This window comes from Syzygium oleosum, unplaced genomic scaffold (assembly GCF_021117445.2).
Source record: "Syzygium oleosum isolate NSW1041296 unplaced genomic scaffold, Sole_v2.1 Sole_v2.15, whole genome shotgun sequence".
Classification (NCBI taxonomy): Eukaryota; Viridiplantae; Streptophyta; class Magnoliopsida; order Myrtales; family Myrtaceae; genus Syzygium; species Syzygium oleosum.
In genome coordinates, this window is record NW_026607499.1 from 3,468,532 (window position 1) to 3,487,186 (window position 18,655).

An 18,655-nucleotide genomic window follows, 5' to 3' on the forward strand; every position below is an offset into this window, starting at 1 on the left:
GTACACTAAGCATCCTGTAATCAATGGGCAAGTGTGGGACGGTGTATTTAAAATTGTCTTTCCTGTCAAAGTTCTGAGAGTCGATTTGGGTAAATCATGGACTAGTATCATGATTGTGTGATGGTGTTTGGACAGACATATAAGATTGCTCATAGCGCAACCTCCTGCATTGCGATATTCCGCTGAACTCTTCATGTGTCCTTGCATGATGTTGGGTTGTCTGTATTTCTTTTGCAGAGATGTGCAAGTAATGAGCATATGCATAGTTTTTGGCCATTTGGAGCTTAATTATATTGATTCTGTAGATTTTATTTGGTGGATGATGATTGGCATCTGCTTTCATGGAATGAGAGAACATAAGCATCTGCATAAATTCTTTGGGCTCTGGCATGGTGACCTACATGACCTGTCCCTCTGGTCCAATTTACCCACCAATTATCATCCCTCTAAGACATGACCAAAACTGCTGAGAAAGAAGATCTTACCGACTATTCAATCTGATGCACGGGTCACTAATTTAATGCAGTATTAGGAAGCATCATCAAACATTGCAGTGCATAGGGTCCTCATTAACTTGGTTTTTCTGTCACTCTCTTCACGGCTGAATCACGAGCCTGTCATGGCCAATGCCCACGTAATCGTCACTCGTTGATTGATTCCCCTTTTTTCTGCACCTTTTCCTATCCAAGACGGGAGAGAGTGATTAAAACAAAAGAACTTCCTGTACTTCTTTGGCGAATGCATTGAAGTATGCCACTAAGTGTACAAGTGCAGTGCCCTGTGTGAAACCTCCAGCCGAAAAGGTTGATCTAATGACCTATGCTATGGACTGCAAGATTCCTTGGCATTATTGCTTTTTTTTGGTAAGGCATTGGCATTATTGCTTTGTGCCCTACAAATTCGAAAAATTGGAATCATGGTATTTGAGAGCTCCGGTGTTTTGGCATTATGTTAATGATAGTTAGCAAGCTGTGCAGATTACGGTACGTTTGATTTCGAACAGTATGAGCTGCTTTATAGGAGGCAAAGAAAGAGTTGATGGCCAAAAGAAGAGGAGTTGGCACGAATCTAAAACTTCCACATTGAGGCATGAGTTGTTTGCCACCCTAAACTTTGTTAATGGTTCAGCTCATTTCTAGGGATCAAAATGAATGAGAATCAATGCAAAACAGCAAAAACAACAGCAACAACAACAGTAAAAACAAAGAATCATCATCCACAAAGTAATTTGCCCCTCCTCACTGGATCTTTTTTCATTCACCTCTTCGTAGTTCTCAAGATCCCTCTCCATTTCTCCTTTCTCCCATAATGGCTTCAATCTCTTTCGCGTGAGAAAACTCTCATTTCTCTCCAATCGAACCACCCTCTTTTTCAGCCAGGGCGGGCAACGGACGGACTCGGACCTGGATTACCGGTGTGCCGGGGAGGACAAGTGCTGCGATAGGCTATGCGGCATGACGGTCGAGAGGAATTGGTCCGGTCCTCTGACCCCGCCGCCTTATGAGCACATCGAGAGCGGGCATCTAATCGGCGGGGCCTCAAAGGGCACGAAGGGCCGGCACCGCCGGCTGCACAGCTCTGGGCCCATGGCCTTCGGCGGGAGCTGGGGTGTGGGGCCGGCAGGGGAGTCGAGGCTGGTCCGGAGCTAGGGGATGAGGAGGGAAACTTTATACACGACATGGTTCTCTCAACCCAAATTGTACAGACTTTATACAAGAAAGATTGCGACAAAAGCTAGTGACTTGAAACGTCGGTTCTTTCTACAAGAAAAGGAAACCAATTATAGTATACCAAGGAGAATACTTTATGCAAGTGATTCTATATTGGCTAACAAGCTTTTTTAGTTCCTGGAAAAATCAACGAATATTTACCTGAATTTTGTGATTCTTCAACAAAGGATGTTGTAGTGATGGTTGTTTATCAATGTCAATACAATCGATGGTATCGCCTTCCTCGGTCTGTTTTAAAATATCAAACTCGATTACCGGTTGTGGAACATACAATCCTTGCGTGAAACTTCATTGACAATACAAATCGCAGCTTAACATCAAACTACATAAAAATAAATCAGAAACATTGCCAATTTATCGGAGAGATTATTACCGTGAATGTCTTAACCGGCGGCCTATTCATCATTTTGACCTGTCTTTCCAACTCTATGTCGTCATCTTCTGAAATTTTCCCAACCTCACTCAGAGAAACACCGAAGAATACGAACAGCAATGGCAAGAGCTTCATTTTGTATTGCATGGTGGTGTGAGAACTTGCAGATTTTGTGTTAATAAGCAGTGCTTGGGCTACACAGGTTTATGTCTTGTGAAAGTCGCGACGAACATGCTTTGTACCAAAATGGGAGTCCACTGGGTTCTTTACATGACTTCCAAAAATGCGGTATTTACCACTAATTACTTTCCATCGACGTCTATATTAACCAATGTCAATCTTTAACGTCCCTAAATTAAATGAATGTTTTCCCTTGAAATAATGGCCCTTTATGGGTTAAAGACAAGAGCATGGAAGGACTAAAGCTGTCCCTTGAAACAAGGCATGGTTGCCATCTTTTCCCGTAATAAAATGCATGTTTTCCACTTGTCTTCGAAACCAGGCCATGTCCTCCCTCATGCATAACTACTATTAAAAGAGTCTTAATACATGTTTTCATGACGTGGGATGTTCGGTCAAATCACGCTGGTCATAACGATCTTTTGTCCTACCGAAACCAAGCAAACAATGACCACGTCCAATGAGGCAATTTTATACACAATTTAGATGCAAATATCACAATATGTATTTATATATCCTATATGAGTCCAGTGGGTTTATGTTCTTATGATTATCATAAATCAAAATCTAGGAAGAACATGATCAATAAATCTACTAAAATCACACTAATGTTCTAGAGGCAATAAGAAATAGGGCCATACAAAAGCATTCAACTCACATAATCATTAGAAATATATATTAGGCTCAAACAAGTCCGAAATACACGATAAAGCGAAACGATATTATTTGGTACACAAAGCTATTAAGGGATAATTGTCCAAAAAGTTTTAAACCTATTGCACGGCTATCTATTTAGTTCTAAATCTTTCAATTGTGACATTTTATTCCTAACATATTGACGATTTGCCAATTAGTCTATGTATGATCCCGAATGTTGACACCTAATTTTTAGCTCATTTTTTTTAAATTTTTTCAAAAATCACAAAATTAGGATTAGGAACCTTGGCCAAGCTTAGGAACCTATTTCTAAACCAAAAATAAATTTTTTATAATTTTCCTGAATTTTTTCTCAATTTCTTTTAATCAAAATAAGGGAGAAAATTAAGAAAAATATCAAATGGAATCAAAAAATTCCATAAAAATATCCATTAGTCTTATTTTAAATCCAATTTCATCAATACAGCATCAATTTTATAAAATATCAACTGGGAATGTGTTTTTCCCAAAATTGGGTAAAATCAAGCCCAAATTGAGCCAAAAATTCAATTGACTCATTTCCAGTCAATTTTAGGCCATAGTGTCTTCACAACAAATGATTCTAGGACCTTGAATTGCATAATTGTCGGTCAAATTGAACAATTTACCAAAGAAATTAAAAAGCGCCAAAATTCAATTGAAAATTAGGGATTTTAAGCCCAAATTGGGGATCATAACCAATTCGAAATTGTCGAACCCTGATATCATTATTTCTAGGGTTAATCAGGTGTGGGTAATCCAATTTTGGCACCAATTTTTCCCAATCAGGTCATCTAGATATTTAATTAGACAAAAACCCCAATGATCTGAATTTACAATTTGAAAATCTTTAGTTTAATTGTGATAAAAATTGGGGCAAATCACATATTTGGGTGTGAAATATGATGAAGAATTCAAGTTTGGGGTTGAAATAAAAAAATTGGGTCAAAATCGGGCTTAATTTGTGATTTCAGACCAACCTGGGCCTGTCGGGTCAGCCGGGTCAACTCGACCTGACCCAGGTCGGTCTCCTTCTTCACCTGACTCGCTCAAAGCATACTCTCATTTACCCCAATGTGATGAAGAACACATCGTGCATGTCTACAAAGATTGCCCTTAAAAGTAAACATTGTTGAGATATGACATGAAAATATCTAACTTTATTACTGTGATTTACCAAACAGTGGATTGGGTATTGCAAAATTCTTGAATTTGATGTCATATTTTATCGAGTCCTATCCTAGCTATAAATGTCATGATTATTGCATGCCCAAAATGGATAAGGTACTTGTTGAGTATGAACCAGCTCTATTTGGAATCAAAGCTCGATATATGTAAGATTCTAATCCTCCATTACAGCTGCAGCAACTTCCCGGTATCACCGTGGCTTTGAAACAAGTAGTGTTTATATTGGTTTTGCTTTCCATCTACAGGTGTAGATCTACAAATATATTGGAAGATGATGACATCGATTTGGAAGAGCAACTCAAGCTTCTAAATAAGTCACCGGTCGAGACACTCTTGGTAATGCAATAGAAACCCGGAAAACCGTTTCATCTTTCAAAACCATTTCCTAGTAATAATATTAGTCTATTTTTTTGCCATGAAGACCGATGAAGGAGATACTATTGATTGTGTCGATATTGACAAACAACCAGCGCTTGATCATCCTTTACTTAAGAATCACAAAGTTCAGGTTACATTATTCCTCATTTCATTCGTAATTTACTTGCAGGATGGATTGTTGAACAATGCACATAAGTAAAACTTTTTGTTATGTGCTAACTGCGTACTGTCTTTCTTTTTATGTGTTTTTTGTTTAATAGAGAAAACCCAATTTGCTTTTGGGTCCTTTTCCAAACATTCCTCTAGTACAAAGCATGTGCAATTTTCGATCAAGAAAGCCTTGTCCGATTGGAACGGTTCCCTTTCAACGAATCCAAAAAGAAGATTTGATAAGGACAAGGTCCCTTCCTAAGATGCCTTATGCGAATATGGTCAAAGATGGATATGCTCCTTTCGGGCAACATGTTCTCTCTCTCTCTCTCTCTCAGACATATATGGTCGATCCAGTATGTGTATTTTTCAGCGAGTAGTCTTACGGCACGATCGTCCTGATGTCATAAAGTATGGTGCCAACGCATGTATCTCTATCTACAATTTAAGTGTTGCTCGTGATCAATCTAGTGCGCATAATATATGGATTTCGACGGGACCTGTTGATCGAATTAGCATGATTGTAGCCGGTTGGCAGGTAAGTATATTTTATTGTACATAAATCAATATTGAAGGAGGATTTCAACCTTATTTTTTTTAAAGTTCCATGAATGCCCTTATGTGCTGTTTAATTATGATGTACAATCGAAAAAGATCATAATTACCTCTTCATACTCGCTATGTAGTACCACAAATCTTCCATATTCTGAATGCAAATTTCAATCTTTTTTCCATTCTACAACAACAATTGAATATTCACTTGTGTGAATGATATGAATTTGAAAACATTCTTGCTTTTTCTTTTCACGCAATTAAATTTTCATGTCAATCTTTCCTAGTATCACGAAGACAAGCATTTTATTTCGAGGCATTGATTAGCTATCTCATGAATGTAGCGACGTATGGTTGGTATATTTAGTTAAAATTATATGTTGTTGTATTAGGTCAATCTAGATGTGACTGGCGATGGTCTTACTCGACTGTCTACATATTGGACGGCATTTCTTCGTATTTTTTTTTTGACAAATCAAATTTCTTTTTTCACTTGTGGAGCTAGCATTAGCCTGATTTATCTTATAACTAGAGCATTATTGGTCACAGGGAGATGGTTGGCGCGATGGTTGCTACAACACATTGTGCCTAGGTTTTGTACAAGTGGATAGAATAATAACTCCCAATTATCCTATGATTACAGTTTCTAAATATGGCGGACCCATATATGAACTCAAAGTTGAAGTCTCCCAGGTGATTTCAGTTCTTCTGCACGATCAAGAGACTCGACTTATCTCAATAAATGAGAACCTGAACGTGTACTTACGATTGCCTCCATTGTTGTTGTCGTCACAGGACGTATCGACTGGGAACTGGTGGCTGCGCGTTCATGACCCGCCGATCAACGTGGGCTATTGGCCGAAGGAGTTGTTCGTGAACTTACAGAAGGGCACATTCACCACGGGGTGGGGAGGAATCGCTAAAGAAAGCGAGAATGGGTATTGCCCGCCCATGGGCAACGGTCTGTTGCCGGATGCTGATTATCGAAAAGCAGCTTACTTCAGAAAGGCCCAATGGATGAATGCAAAAGGAGAGAGTTTTCCTCCTTACGAAGGGATGCCCATGGTGGTGGACGGTGGTTATGGTCTGCTGGATATGAATCTTAGGGAAGAACCATGGGGTTACTATTTCTCCTTCGGAGGTCCGGGAGGATACTGCAGAGCATGAGGGCATTCTCTGGACATACTTACTTATGTTTCGGGTGTAAACTATCCTATCAAAATGGGTCACACATCCGTTTCTTAATACGTATTTGATGAGCCGACTTGTTATATTGGTTAGTAAATACTCAATAAATGGGTGGTTTAAAATGGTTAAGCCGAAAAAAAGTACTCTATTCTTTTCTTTTATGAGATATATGTGCACGTGGTGTTATTTGAATTAGCAGCTTCGGGGGGAAGTAAATTCTCAACAAAATACCTACGTAGACCCGTCAAATGGATGGATCAGGTTGGGTTTGGTTAATGGTCCAACCTAAATTGACGCATTTAACCCGTTTTGACCCATTTATGTCCATTGAAAATTTTGAGACTCATACGCGACCCGAAATCCATTTTTAGCAACTTTTCTCCTTAAGTTATATATTGCCTTTGAAGAGCGGGCAGCTTCATGGACTGATTTATCAAATTAGCAAGAGAGCTTGGGGGTCGGGTTACAAATGATGGTGTGAAGGTGGTTGTAAAAGTCTGGCGCTGCCCATCCATAAATCATAAAACAGGTTCGGGATTTAGTTTTTTGTAGCCACTTGACCTTCATTTAATCTTCACATTCCCATTTAAAATTCTGTATTAGTTCCTAATCACCTATGCCATCGACCCATGTAATTAAGAGCTGGTCGTGAGCACTTTCATTTAATAAGAGTTTATACTTGATCAATGCCACGAATGAAGGTGATTAATTATCATGTAACAAAAAAAGAAAAAAAAAACAACCTGCCGTTGCCTCTTCTCCATATGAAAATTTCCTAAGCTCTTGCTCTAGAGGACTCTATTATCATAGTTTTTGGTGGTCTTCGAATACTGCAATTTTCAAGACATTTTACCGGACAAGTAGAGATAGCGATATTAAGATATTTCGGAAAAAGCATGAAGATCTAGCTAATACAAAAAGACTTCGGGCATAATATAGATTATTTTAATTTTTTGACGCAAATATTTCCAAATTAATGATCCCTTCGCTTCTTGAGGAGCATCTTGAATAAGAATGTGACTTCATGACAAGCCAAATTTGAATACGAAATTTGCACAATAAATAATGCAATGAAAAAAAAGAACAAAATATTTTGGTAGGACATTCTTACACTTATGCCCTCAAGGCTATTTACCACTATAATTAGTGTACCTCAATCATCGCTAAAGTGAGTGGGATGAGCCTGACCTATTTATTAAACGGGTTGAAAGTGGGTTCATAACAGACCCACCAAAACCCACCTATTTTGAAATTTTACTTTTAAAATCCATTATGACCCATATTTTAAAGTTCGAGATGATCCATCTAAAGAAATGTGGGTTAGGATATGAATTTATGACCTATTTTGATAACCCTATACATATGTCATAGAAATCAGCAACATCAGGGCAAGTAACGAGTCGTCGATCACGACATTCGCAGTAATTGACGGTGATCATGAATCAAGTTTACCTGAAGGCATTTTGAATAGCATGAAACTCCGCTATATGATAGATACTGATGAATGGTTTTTGTTTCGGCCGAGAATGTATTTAATTATATTATGGGAAAACTACCAAAAAAGTCCTAAACCTTTTACAGTTGTGCCAATTCAATCCTAAACCTTTTTTTTTTGCCAATTCAGTCCTAAACCTTTTGCAAACCAGCTAATTCAGTCCTTTTGGCCGGTCGGCGCTGACGTGGCCGCTGGCCGGCGTCCACGTGGTAATATTTTAATATTTTTTTATTATTTTCGAATTCTTTTTCCTTTTTTCTTTTTTTTTTCTTTTCCTTCTCCCCCCTGGCCTGTCCGGCCGGGGGGGAGGCTCGCCGGCGAGGGCCCAGCTCCGGCGAGGCGCTCGGATGCCGGCTGGCGGCCCGTTAGCCAGCCGGCGGCCACGTCAGCACCGGCTGGCCAAAAGGACTGAATTGGCTGGTTTGTAAAAGGTTTAGGACTGAATTGGCAAAAAAAAAAAAGGTTTAGGACCGAATTGGCACAACTGCAAAAGGTTTACGACTTTTTTGGTAATTTTCCCATTATATTATCTTACAGTATTAAATTGATGAGGAGCGATCGCAGGCATGCTGCTTTCTTGTTTTTACTTTGAATTGAGCTCTTTACACGGATGATTATTGAAACTTTGCTTCAAGGATAACGAATTTTCATTTTTACACTTGACCACCAATTACAAGAACAAAATAAATAAAATGATAATATTGATTGTCTTATCAAGACTAAGGAAGGTTATACCGTTAATTGTTCGATATCGACAAATGCTCAACGTGGAATTAACATGTTAGACTTAAGGTGTTGCAAACAAGTAGTTGATTCATATTTTCGACACATGTAGTGTACACATATTTTGTGCCTTGCAAGTCTGGTTCCCTCCTAATAGAATTGATCGGTTCAAGGTCTAGAATCGGGGATTGAGCGGATAAAAATTGCCATCTAAATTTTGTTTTTGAGAATCGAGCTAGTCTCCATTCAAACTTACCTGAAACTGGCTGGGTAAGGCCGGTTTGGGCCGATCCTCAAATTGAACCAACTCGATTATTTACCCCTACAGCATAAGACCCAACTCGCCATCCGACTAGCCGTACCTGGGGATGTGCCCAAGGCAGAACTAGAAGCGTTCTAGCCGGCTCGGTCCAATGTCCGGCCTCACTTACACTTTATCGAAAAAAGAAAAACAAAATCAGACAAACCCGAGTTGAAAACGGTTTGCCAATTGTCACTTGTCGTGCGGATATCTTAAGGGTTAATATAACGAAAAACCTCAAACTGGTACACCTGTGATAATTTTATCTTGAACTAATTTTTTAATCACAAAAAAACCCTAAACTGGTACACTTGTGACAATTTTACCCTAAACTAATTTTTTGACTACGAAAAACCCTAAACTGGTACATTTGCGATAATTTTACCCCGAACTAATTTTTTTACCACCAAAAACCCTAAATTGGTACACATGTGATATATTTACCTTCTGTTAGTTTCTGTTAAATTTTATTGCCAAATTGCTAAGTTTGATGACACGTGGTAGTTGACGGGTGTACCAGTTTTGGATTTTACCCCTCTATTTGTCACAAATTTACGAATTTGTGATTTTTCATGATATTAATCCAATTTATTGGAGGGTAAATTTGTCACAAGTGTACCAGTTTGAGATTTTTGGTGGTCAAAAAATTAATTCTGGCTAAATTTATCACAGATGTACCAGTTTGAGGTTTTTGGTGGTCAAAAATTAGTTCAGAGTAAAATTGAGTGTACTAGTTTAGGGTTTTTTGCGATTAAAAAATTAGTTCGGGGTAAATTTGTCATAGGTGTACCAGTTTGGAGTTTTTTATGGTCAAAAAATTAGTTCGGGGTAAAATTGTCATAAGTATGTCAGTTTAGAATTTTTCGTGGTATTAATTCATATTTTAACAGGGAAGGCGAAAATTCCACGTGGGCAGCTGCTTCAAGCTCAGATTCTCCTACGTGTCGCCCCGTCATTGGGTGCACGGATATCCAAAAGCCTTATCGTTCAACTTATTCAATCCCAAAGCCCACAGATCAGTCAAAACCACGAAAAGGACCACCTTTGCGGGTCCCACGACATGTCCCTCCCGCTCTCTCCACCGTCCGTTTTCCTCGGTCTCGGAATCCAACGGGCCAAAGCCCCTCAGCCGCCCTTCTCTCTCCTCTCCCCTCTCGCTCTAAAAAATCCGAACGCCAAGAAGAAACGAACGGTCAATCCGGCGACAGAGAAGAGACAGCGAGCGAGCGAGCTATGCGCTCCGATTCGGAGCCCCGAAGAGACGGCGGCCGCGACCCGGAACGGAGCGCTTGACGGGCCGCCGCGCGCAGCCGCCGGACATGGAGCTGTCCCTGCCGTCCCTGTCCCGGAGCACTCCGGCAGCTTCGCTCGCGTCCTCGTCCTCCTCCTCCAGCGGAGCTGCGAAGAATCTCTACTACGGTCACGGCGGTGGGGGGAGGCGGCGGGCGGGCTTCGGCGGAGCCGGGCCTCAGCCGCGGGTGCGGTGCGTCAAGTCCTCCGCCGAGAGGACCGGCGACGGGATCGATACGAACAGGGAGAGAGACGGCGCGGGAGGAGGACGCTTCGCGGGTCCTGCCATGGAGGTGACCACATTTGACCGCAGCTTCGGCGATTCGGAGTTCCCCATTTGGGAGAAGATCGGCGCTGTCGTGCGGCTCAGTTACGGAATCGGTCCGTGCGGTTTGCTTCCCTCGTTTATTCTCTTTTCTTGCAATCATCTACTTTTCCTAGTCGCTCTCGTTTGTCGTTCGCCTTTCATCATTCCTAGTTAGTTTGGTGCTCGATGATGAACATTGAAGATTTGCAAGACTGGTGGTTGATGAAAATTCGAGATTTGTGTCTTTACCAGAAGTAGCTGTGTCGTTGAAATCGGAAAGTCAACTTAGGTCGTGTCTTGTCTGTGGAAAAGGTGGTCTTAGGAGTTGGTACAGTTGCTGAAACTTTTGGAGTGTTTTGCTCCCCGTAGCCCGAGAAATGTTGCAATTCTCCCTGCGCCCTCGACTTTTTCAACTACTTTCGGAAAGCATTTGCGTTCCGTAGGAATGGTTGCTTTCGTCTTCGCAAAGGGTGCAGAGTAAAGGACTAGAGGCGCTTTCGATGATGGTTCTCGCCTTTTTCCTGCTTTCTTGATGTACCCATGTGAATTTGCTGTCTCAGGCATATACGGGGCAATGGCGTTGGCCGGCCGGTTCATTTGCTCGTTCACCGGGATTGATTGCATGGGCGGGTTCCATCCTTCACTGGACGCGATCCTCGAAGGGCTCGGATACGCCGCGCCTCCGATCATGGCTCTTCTGTTTATACTAGATGTATGTGCACCTCTTCTAGTGATAATTGTATCGATTCACGTTTTAGATGAATTAGATTTTCGCAGGCGGGGCTTCCCCGCAGCCCGAAAAACTTCAAATTTTGTGCATGAGGCGGAACTTTGGGAACTTTGAAGCTTTAGTTTTTCGTTAGCAAATGCTAGCTTTAGATGCGTGCTTTGAGCTTGGGGAACTTGGCTTCACAAGGTAATTGTTCTTCCAGGACGAAGTAGTGAAGTTGTCACCTCATGCTCGGGCTATAAGAGACGTGGAAGATGAAGAGCTCTGGAGCTTCTTTTATGGGATGTCGCCCTGGCAGGTAAAGTCATATTGTATTATGCCTGCTTTTGTCTTGTGATTTTTTGGTGTTTTCAAACTTGGTTAACTTTTGAAGTAAAGTGAGGACCTTTTCCTTGTCTTATGTATCTTGAATTCTTGATTTTGCAGTTCATACTAATTGTTGCTGCTAGCTCAGTTGGGGAGGAGCTTTTCTACAGAGCTGCAATTCAGGTATGTTCGTATGGGAAAATGTCATTTATACTTTACGTGTGGATTTAATTGGATATTCTTGAGCTCTTTCGATCAATATATATTGTCTTGGTGATTAGCGATGTCTTGAACCTTCTGCTATGCAATATAGATTAGTGTTGATTTAACTGAGAAAACACAGTCCGTATTCTTTGACCAAGAAGAGGCGGCTGATTCTTTTATCATAACTATGAAATTTTCATTGGCGTAATCCACAATATCACATGCATATGTTGTGATCGAATGTCTGTTTCATGTTATTACAGGGAGCACTCGCCGATATGTTTATGAGGGGCACAGATTTGGTCACTGACGCTAAAGGGATCGCTTCTCTGGTATAAATTTCATCCTCAACTGTTTCCTATCTTTCTGCAGACGACACTTAACTCATTTCCATCTCTTATTATGCAGACTGGAGTGCTACCACCTTTTGTTCCTTTCGCTCAGGCATTTGCAGCGGTTATTACGGCTGCGCTAACGGGTTCTCTATATTACGTGGCTGCCTCCCCAAAAGGTATGTATTAGTGTTATGAGTCGTCCTAGCAAAGCTCGTCTTTGCTTCTTTTGGCCGAAACACTGACAAATATTTTTATGTTTCTGTAGATCCCACATATGTTGTTGCTCCAGTTTTACAATCTCGCTCGGGTCGTGAAAATCTGAAAAAGCTCTTTGCGGGTGCTTACTCAAATATCATATCTTCAATATACTGCACTGTGTTTATTTCAATTACGATCATGCCCTTACCGGTGTATAATAGTATGATAGTCGAGACACTGAAACATATTATGAAGTAGCAATAGACAACATGACTCGGTTGCGATATACTTGTCACACTGATAGGCCCTCAATATAAGTTAGAAACACTGATTACATCCTGATCTCTGTTCTGTGGTTATGACGTCGCAAAGCAATACATGACTATGCTGTATACTTGATCTGAAACTTCTGGGAAAGCAAAGTTTAATCTTTCCTAGATGGCTACCGACACTCATTACTCGGCCTCCTTGTTGATCTATCTTTCATTATGTGACAGCCTGGTATGAAAGGAGGCAAATGAAGAAAATCTACTCTCCTCTTCTCGAAGGACTCCTAGCTCTCTACCTTGGGTTTGAGTGGATTCAGGTAACTTGCTGCTTGCTTAAAAAGCACCTATTTGAGCACTCTTACTTATTTCACATGCAACAGATGAGACTTACAGATTGCTTGACTTTAAATCTTCATGCCCATGTGACAGACAAACAACATCCTTGCCCCCATGATAACACATGGCATTTATTCTGCGGTAATACTTGGACATGGCCTTTGGAAAATTCATGACCACAGGAGAAGACTACGACAACGAATCCAGCAGCTTAGAGAGGGAAACAATTCAAAATGAAAACCGAATCTGCATAAATGTAGCTCAGCATGCAGGGAACTTGTACATTACATAGAGTTGACTATTGTCCGGTATAGCGGCAGATGTAATTTTAGTAGAATATACATCAACTATACATGATATCATACGAAGCCTCTTTTAAGGAATTACTTTGGTAGGCTGCTGGTTGCCAGACACAATAGTTGTCCCAACTGAAAAAAAAAAGTGAGAGATTGCGGGACATATTATTAAGCGCCATAATCTTATAATTTCCAAGTTCATTCAGGTGAAACAGATGGTGCATAAGCAATATAGGGAAGCAAAACCTTGTTTGAAAACTCTCCATATGGATTGACAAACTCTTGCGCAAATTTACTTATTAAAAAAAAAGAAAAGAACCTCTTGGGAATTTTCGTTGTCATTTGACTAAATTCTTGTAGGTGATCTGACAGTATGATCTTTTTACATCTTCATGTCAAGAATCAATCTTCTAATTGGCTGATGACGCTGACAAACACACGATAGCCTTGGCTCATATCAGAAAAGAGGCAATACTCGTTCTTCGCATGGTATGTTGCCATTAGGCCTGTATTGACAAGCAAAAGCATCTAATCAGCTCTTATGATACGAAGTTCCAGTAAATAAATGAAAAGAAAGTACCAGGAAGTCTTATCTTAACTACTATCAAGAACTTTGGCCAAAAAAAAAAAGCTCAAATCTCAAATAATGTCGACACGTATATATCATACCATATCCCGCAGTTTGAACGTCAAAGCCTTCATCCTACAACATGATAACATCTAGTTAAGTACCGAAAGGAGTACGAAAATTTAACAGGACCATAAGAAGAGAAAAAGTAGTTACCTGCAGTTCCCTGATGAGAGGAAGGCTTCCCGTTATTGAGTAAGGCTTCACATGGCCCACAACCTCTTGGGTTGCTTTGCATAATACATGATAGCCACGTGAATTAAGATCGCAAGCAACCCCAGACATTGGCTCATCGAAACTTATACTAAGGCTGCAGAATATGGAACCATCACCATTTCAACAAACTTTAAGCACGCACAAAAATTGTCAGAAGTACAGGAACGCTGTGCGTGCGTGCATGCATGAGAGAGAGAGAGAGAGAGAGAGAGAGAGAGAGAGAGAGAGAGAGAGACCTTCCCCTCAGGTTCTCATCAGGTAAGACATACTTTGACACCGGACCCCGGGAATCTAATTTCTCTAAGTTAACATTTATGTCATCTACATACTCCTGCAGCTTCTTCACAACATCTGTTACACTGTATAGAATATCAAACAGACTTCATCTATGAGTACCTTTGGGGCAAGGAAAAGAAAAAAAAAATTCTAGAGGCATAATCACTAGAGATTTTATGGGGGAGATTGAGAACTTAGGTTACACCAACTTACCTGTAGAATGGTGTCAATCTGCAAACAGAGATTGTAAAAAGGCCATTAAGCATAAAAACCATCAAGCGTACATGTTAATGAAGTTCTAGGCTGCTTTCCAAACCTGACATCTCCAGAAATCATGCACTCAGCTGGAATTTGATTGATTCCGCCCCCAGGATCTGCGGTGCAGGAAAAATATGATTTAGCTTCAAATTCTAGTTTTACTTAAAACCATAACTTGCACAGTCGAAACTTACAAGACCACTGGGTTGGTTTCATTGTTGACGGAGTAGCAAATCCATAGACCTGCTCCTTGGGATGTGGAGGAAAATCGTTGTAAAACCTTGTCTGAATCTCTTTCAGTGCCTCCATGGCAAGCTCCAGAGGATTTATAGCCTGTTATATCCGAGAGGACAAAAACACATCAATATTTCAAGTTTTACGATCCAACAATAATTTTATCTTCTGATAAACCTCACTATGCCTTATTGTAGACACTAGTCAGTGTCCTTTACTTTTGAATCATCCATACTGCTAAACATTCTGTTGTTTGAATCTACTAGTAACCCACTATGAGCAGAATAACAATCGAACCATCACATAGTGCAGCAGCGAATTATGTTGACCAAGCATCTTCCTTTGGAAAGAACAAGCACAGAAAACAGAAGCTGCAGAGTGCAGAGTATAGTGTAAATGTTGTTTATCCAAAAAATAGAACCTCAAAATTATGAACAATGTAAACCTCAAGCAAATTTTTCATAAGGTCATTGTGAAGAAACAAACTATACTTTTCGAGGGTCTTAATTTGATGGTATATGCAACTAAGATGGTCCAGAAACCAACAGTTGTACGCAAGGAATTTTAAATTCATACCTTATGTGCTAAACCACTGTGGAAAAGCTTTCCCGTAGCTTTGAGTTTCCAAGGAATCATACCACCAGTACCAATGCAAGGTTGTTTATCAGCAGTGTCAATCCAAAATCTGCGTGGAAATCAAGGAACTAGCTCAAATTTCACAAATTTCAAATGAGCATGAGCAATAATACTATATGGCTCGCATGTCTATCAGAACAATCGAATAGATGATTCATAGATTGCTCATGCAAACATTATCCTTCTTTTAGAGCCGTAAAGATTTATCTGCAGACCTTGTACTGACTACATATCTAGCAGAAATACTTACAAAGGTAGATCCAGTCAAATTGGGGGAGAATACTTACAAAGGACCTTCCTTCAGCTTATTAAGCAATCCATCTTTCACGAGAGCATCCACACCCACGCCTGGAATGGAAGAATTTTCTTCACTAGCAATGAAAACAGCAACTACGGTTGACTTCAGTTTGGGCTTTGTCTCCCCCAACCTCTTCATAAGTTCAGTTACCAGGGCAACATGTCCCAAACAATCCGTCGTTCCACGACCACGGAGTTTATCCCCATCAATGCTCAACGAGAAAGGATCAAACTCCTGAACAGTTGATCATTTGCGCCATTATTAAATCATAAAAAATCCACACACTTCCCGTAACACAGAGCTGACATCAATCACTCAAAAGCTACCAATCAGCTCACATACTACATGGGACCACTAATTTGCTCAAGTAGGTTCTGCTTCAACCAAACCAACAAGCTCAAGCGTGAAAAGCAAAAGAAGCAATACAAACATTGTGCTTCCCAAAAGATGGACCTGCTCTAACTAATTCATAATAATTTTAAATGAAACTAGAACCGGCAAACAATTCTACCATACAAAAACAAAAAGGAAAGGAAAGATCAGCTGGACAGAAGCAGCTAACTACCCGGCAACAATAAAAAAGCAAACCACTAACAAGTACTTGATCACAGACAGATAATGCGTAAAACTTCCATTTGCCAAATAACAATGAATCTAAAACCTCCTCCTAAGTCCAAATCTGATCAAATTCCTCAATACATTGAGCCAAAACCCAACAGTAACACTCAAAAACAACCGAAATTGCAATAAGTTCAATATTGTACCAAGCCACCAGGATAAATTGTGACACATCCATGTCCATTCCAACGAAAGATTGAATTTTGATCAAAACCCAGAAAATATACGACCCGACCCAACCCAGTTCAGAGAACTTAAACAACGCATTGAAATGCTCAACAGCCAAAAACTCAATTTCCAATAAGAAGTCCTAAAAATTTCTACGTAAAAAATTCAGAATCATTTACCCAGTCGCTAGGATTAGCAGTGACAACATCCATATGCATCCCAACAAAGGACAGGATCCTCCCGGGCTCGGCCCCCGGGTACTCCACGATGAGGTTGCCCCTGTCGGGGTGGTAGCCGACGTGGTTCACCACCAGGGGGCCGCCGCCGGTGGCGGTGCTGACGGGGAGGAGGGAGTCCAGGACGTGCTTGACGATCCTGTCCTCCTGGGGGATCAAATCGGGGGGGTTGTTCTGGACGTGCCGGGCCTCCCCGATGAGCTTCGACAGGAGGGCCGTGAACGATTCCCTGTCGAGATCCCCCAGCGTCGTCTTCACGTTGGAGCAAGAAGAATCCATGAAACAGACAGAGGGAGAGAGAGAGAGAGAGAGAGAGAGGGGTGGCGCCGAAGGAAGCTGAAACCTTCTTGAGGATGGGGGGGATGTGAAGGGGAACGAGGAGGAGGAAGTGTCAAGATGAAGTGATTCTCTGTTTTGCTTCTTGATCTTCCCTTCTTTTTCTATCCTCAAGAAGGGAGGGCGTTTCTGAAATGTTGCTTCCTAGGCATCAAGAGAACGTCAAATGGACGATTTTGGCTTTATAGAGTCCATGGATTGACTTTTCATATTCAATAGTAATGGTTGTGTGTGCGAAAGAAAGATATTCAGTTGCAAGGTTTTTTTTTTTTTTGTCTTTTTTCGGGTCAATAGCACGAAAAACTTCAAATTGGTACACCTGTTATAAATTTACTCTAAATAAAAATCATAAACCGATACACCCGTGATAAATTTACCCTCTGTTTATTTCCATTAAATTTTTTCAGTCAAATTACCGTGTTAGATGACACATGGTAGTTCATGGGTATACCAATTTAGGGTTTTACTCTCCTTTTGTCACATGTGGATCAGTTTGTGGTTTTTCATTGTGTTAATCCTATTTAGCGGAAACTAAAAGATGGTATATTTGTCACAAACGTACCAATTTATGGCTTTTGGTAGTTAAAAAATTAGTTTATGGTAAATTTGTCACATGTGTGCTGGTTTAGGGTTTTTGGAGGTCAAAAAATTACTTTTGGATAAATTTGTCACAGATGTACTGGTTTGAGATTTTTCGTAGTATTAAATCTTTTTTTGTCCGAAGAAGAAATAAAATTGAATGACATTCTTTTGAATCGACGTAAATCAAGGAATGGATACTTTAACGACATGATAAGATTCTCTCCAATCGAATCGCCCAGATTTGCATTCCTAGTACTCATCAGAAAAGAATAAGAATAGATTAAATCTGTCCTTGAAATCAAAGAATCGATTCTAGAGATCGAAATGCATCTATGAATCAAGACACCGTGACCCTCGATTCGATACCTAATCGCGCCCCCAGACACATTTTCAAGTGTCTTTCGATTTCCGCTTTTGCCCCTTTTTTCTATGACTTTGCGACGCTAGCAATTTGAGGTTTTAAGCTCGCGTGAAACTTACAATAAGGCGAAAATGACCTCAAAAGGGTAGTGAAAGCGAAAGCAAACGATGATCCGAAAGATTGGGCCCAGCCCATGAAGCACGTGGCCCAGTCTCATCTGGAGAGGCCCGAATCCGAGTTCGACGAAGTTGGGCCTTATGGAGATTATTTCTTCCGAGGGAACCAAAAAAAATTCCATGTTCTCCCTCGATCAGTCACAAATTCTCAAAATTCCCCTTACAATTTGCCTTTTGTCTCAAATAGCCCCCTCGTAGTTGGCGAAAATGTATCGAGCCAACCCTATTGATTTTGGAGTTCATAAAATTTGGATTGGCGCCGAGTCACGTGCACTTGTTCGCACCGGTTAGAGGGTGTATTTTGTCCGCGTATTAGGTTCTCAATTTCATCAATGGTTGGAGGTTAGTAGAGTTTTTCCACATTTCTGCACTCGATTATGATTATGCATGGTTAATGTTTATACATGAATAATCGAAATCTTCAGTCT

At 40.6% G+C, this 18,655-nt stretch overlaps 3 protein-coding genes across 3 annotated transcripts; 2 read left to right on the plus strand and 1 right to left on the minus strand.

Moving 5' to 3' along the window:
• The first annotated feature begins 1,454 nt into the window (after window positions 1-1,454).
• Window positions 1,455-6,393, plus strand: LOC130140068 (uncharacterized). The gene is made up of 6 exons (XM_056318432.1): window positions 1,455-1,633; window positions 4,392-4,482; window positions 4,568-4,654; window positions 4,785-4,988; window positions 5,776-5,919; window positions 6,022-6,393. The coding sequence occupies exons 1-6, from the start codon at window positions 1,455-1,457 to the stop codon at window positions 6,391-6,393; spliced, it is 1,077 nt and encodes a 358-aa protein (XP_056174407.1).
• Window positions 6,394-10,067: 3,674 nt separating this feature from the next.
• On the plus strand, window positions 10,068-13,291 carry LOC115678100 (uncharacterized). The gene is made up of 9 exons (XM_030601404.2): window positions 10,068-10,604; window positions 11,091-11,242; window positions 11,463-11,558; window positions 11,687-11,749; window positions 12,034-12,102; window positions 12,179-12,281; window positions 12,371-12,442; window positions 12,801-12,889; window positions 13,002-13,291. Exons 1-9 carry the CDS (start codon window positions 10,253-10,255, stop codon window positions 13,143-13,145), a joined length of 1,140 nt encoding a protein of 379 aa, XP_030457264.1. The 5' UTR covers window positions 10,068-10,252; the 3' UTR covers window positions 13,146-13,291.
• A 76-nt stretch (window positions 13,292-13,367) lies between these two features.
• Window positions 13,368-17,262, minus strand: LOC115678099 (acetylornithine deacetylase). Its single transcript, XM_030601403.2, has 10 exons — window positions 16,716-17,262; window positions 15,740-15,984; window positions 15,393-15,501; window positions 14,777-14,915; window positions 14,641-14,698; window positions 14,538-14,555; window positions 14,285-14,407; window positions 13,989-14,142; window positions 13,874-13,907; window positions 13,368-13,710 (listed from the first exon to the last, which is right to left on the minus strand). Exons 1-10 carry the CDS (start codon window positions 17,049-17,051, stop codon window positions 13,607-13,609), a joined length of 1,320 nt encoding a protein of 439 aa, XP_030457263.1. The 5' UTR covers window positions 17,052-17,262; the 3' UTR covers window positions 13,368-13,606.
• Window positions 17,263-18,655: the final 1,393 nt, after the last annotated feature.

Coding starts and splice junctions, on each gene's coding strand:
- LOC130140068 (XM_056318432.1), top strand. CDS start 1,455: ATGACGGTCGAGAGGAATTGGTCCGGTCCTCTGACCCCGCCGCCTTAT. Junction 4,483..4,567: donor CACCGGTCGAGACACTCTTG/GTAATGCAATAG, acceptor TTTGCCATGAAG/ACCGATGAAGGAGATACTAT. Junction 4,989..5,775: donor ATGCTCCTTTCGGGCAACAT/GTTCTCTCTCTC, acceptor TATTGGTCACAG/GGAGATGGTTGGCGCGATGG.
- LOC115678100 (XM_030601404.2), top strand. CDS start 10,253: ATGGAGCTGTCCCTGCCGTCCCTGTCCCGGAGCACTCCGGCAGCTTCG. Junction 11,243..11,462: donor CTCTTCTGTTTATACTAGAT/GTATGTGCACCT, acceptor TTGTTCTTCCAG/GACGAAGTAGTGAAGTTGTC. Junction 12,890..13,001: donor TTGGGTTTGAGTGGATTCAG/GTAACTTGCTGC, acceptor CCCATGTGACAG/ACAAACAACATCCTTGCCCC.
- LOC115678099 (XM_030601403.2), bottom strand. CDS start 17,051: ATGGATTCTTCTTGCTCCAACGTGAAGACGACGCTGGGGGATCTCGAC. Junction 15,985..16,715: donor CTGCTAATCCTAGCGACTGG/GTAAATGATTCT, acceptor TCAACTGTTCAG/GAGTTTGATCCTTTCTCGTT. Junction 15,502..15,739: donor AAGCTGAAGGAAGGTCCTTT/GTAAGTATTCTC, acceptor ATTTCCACGCAG/ATTTTGGATTGACACTGCTG.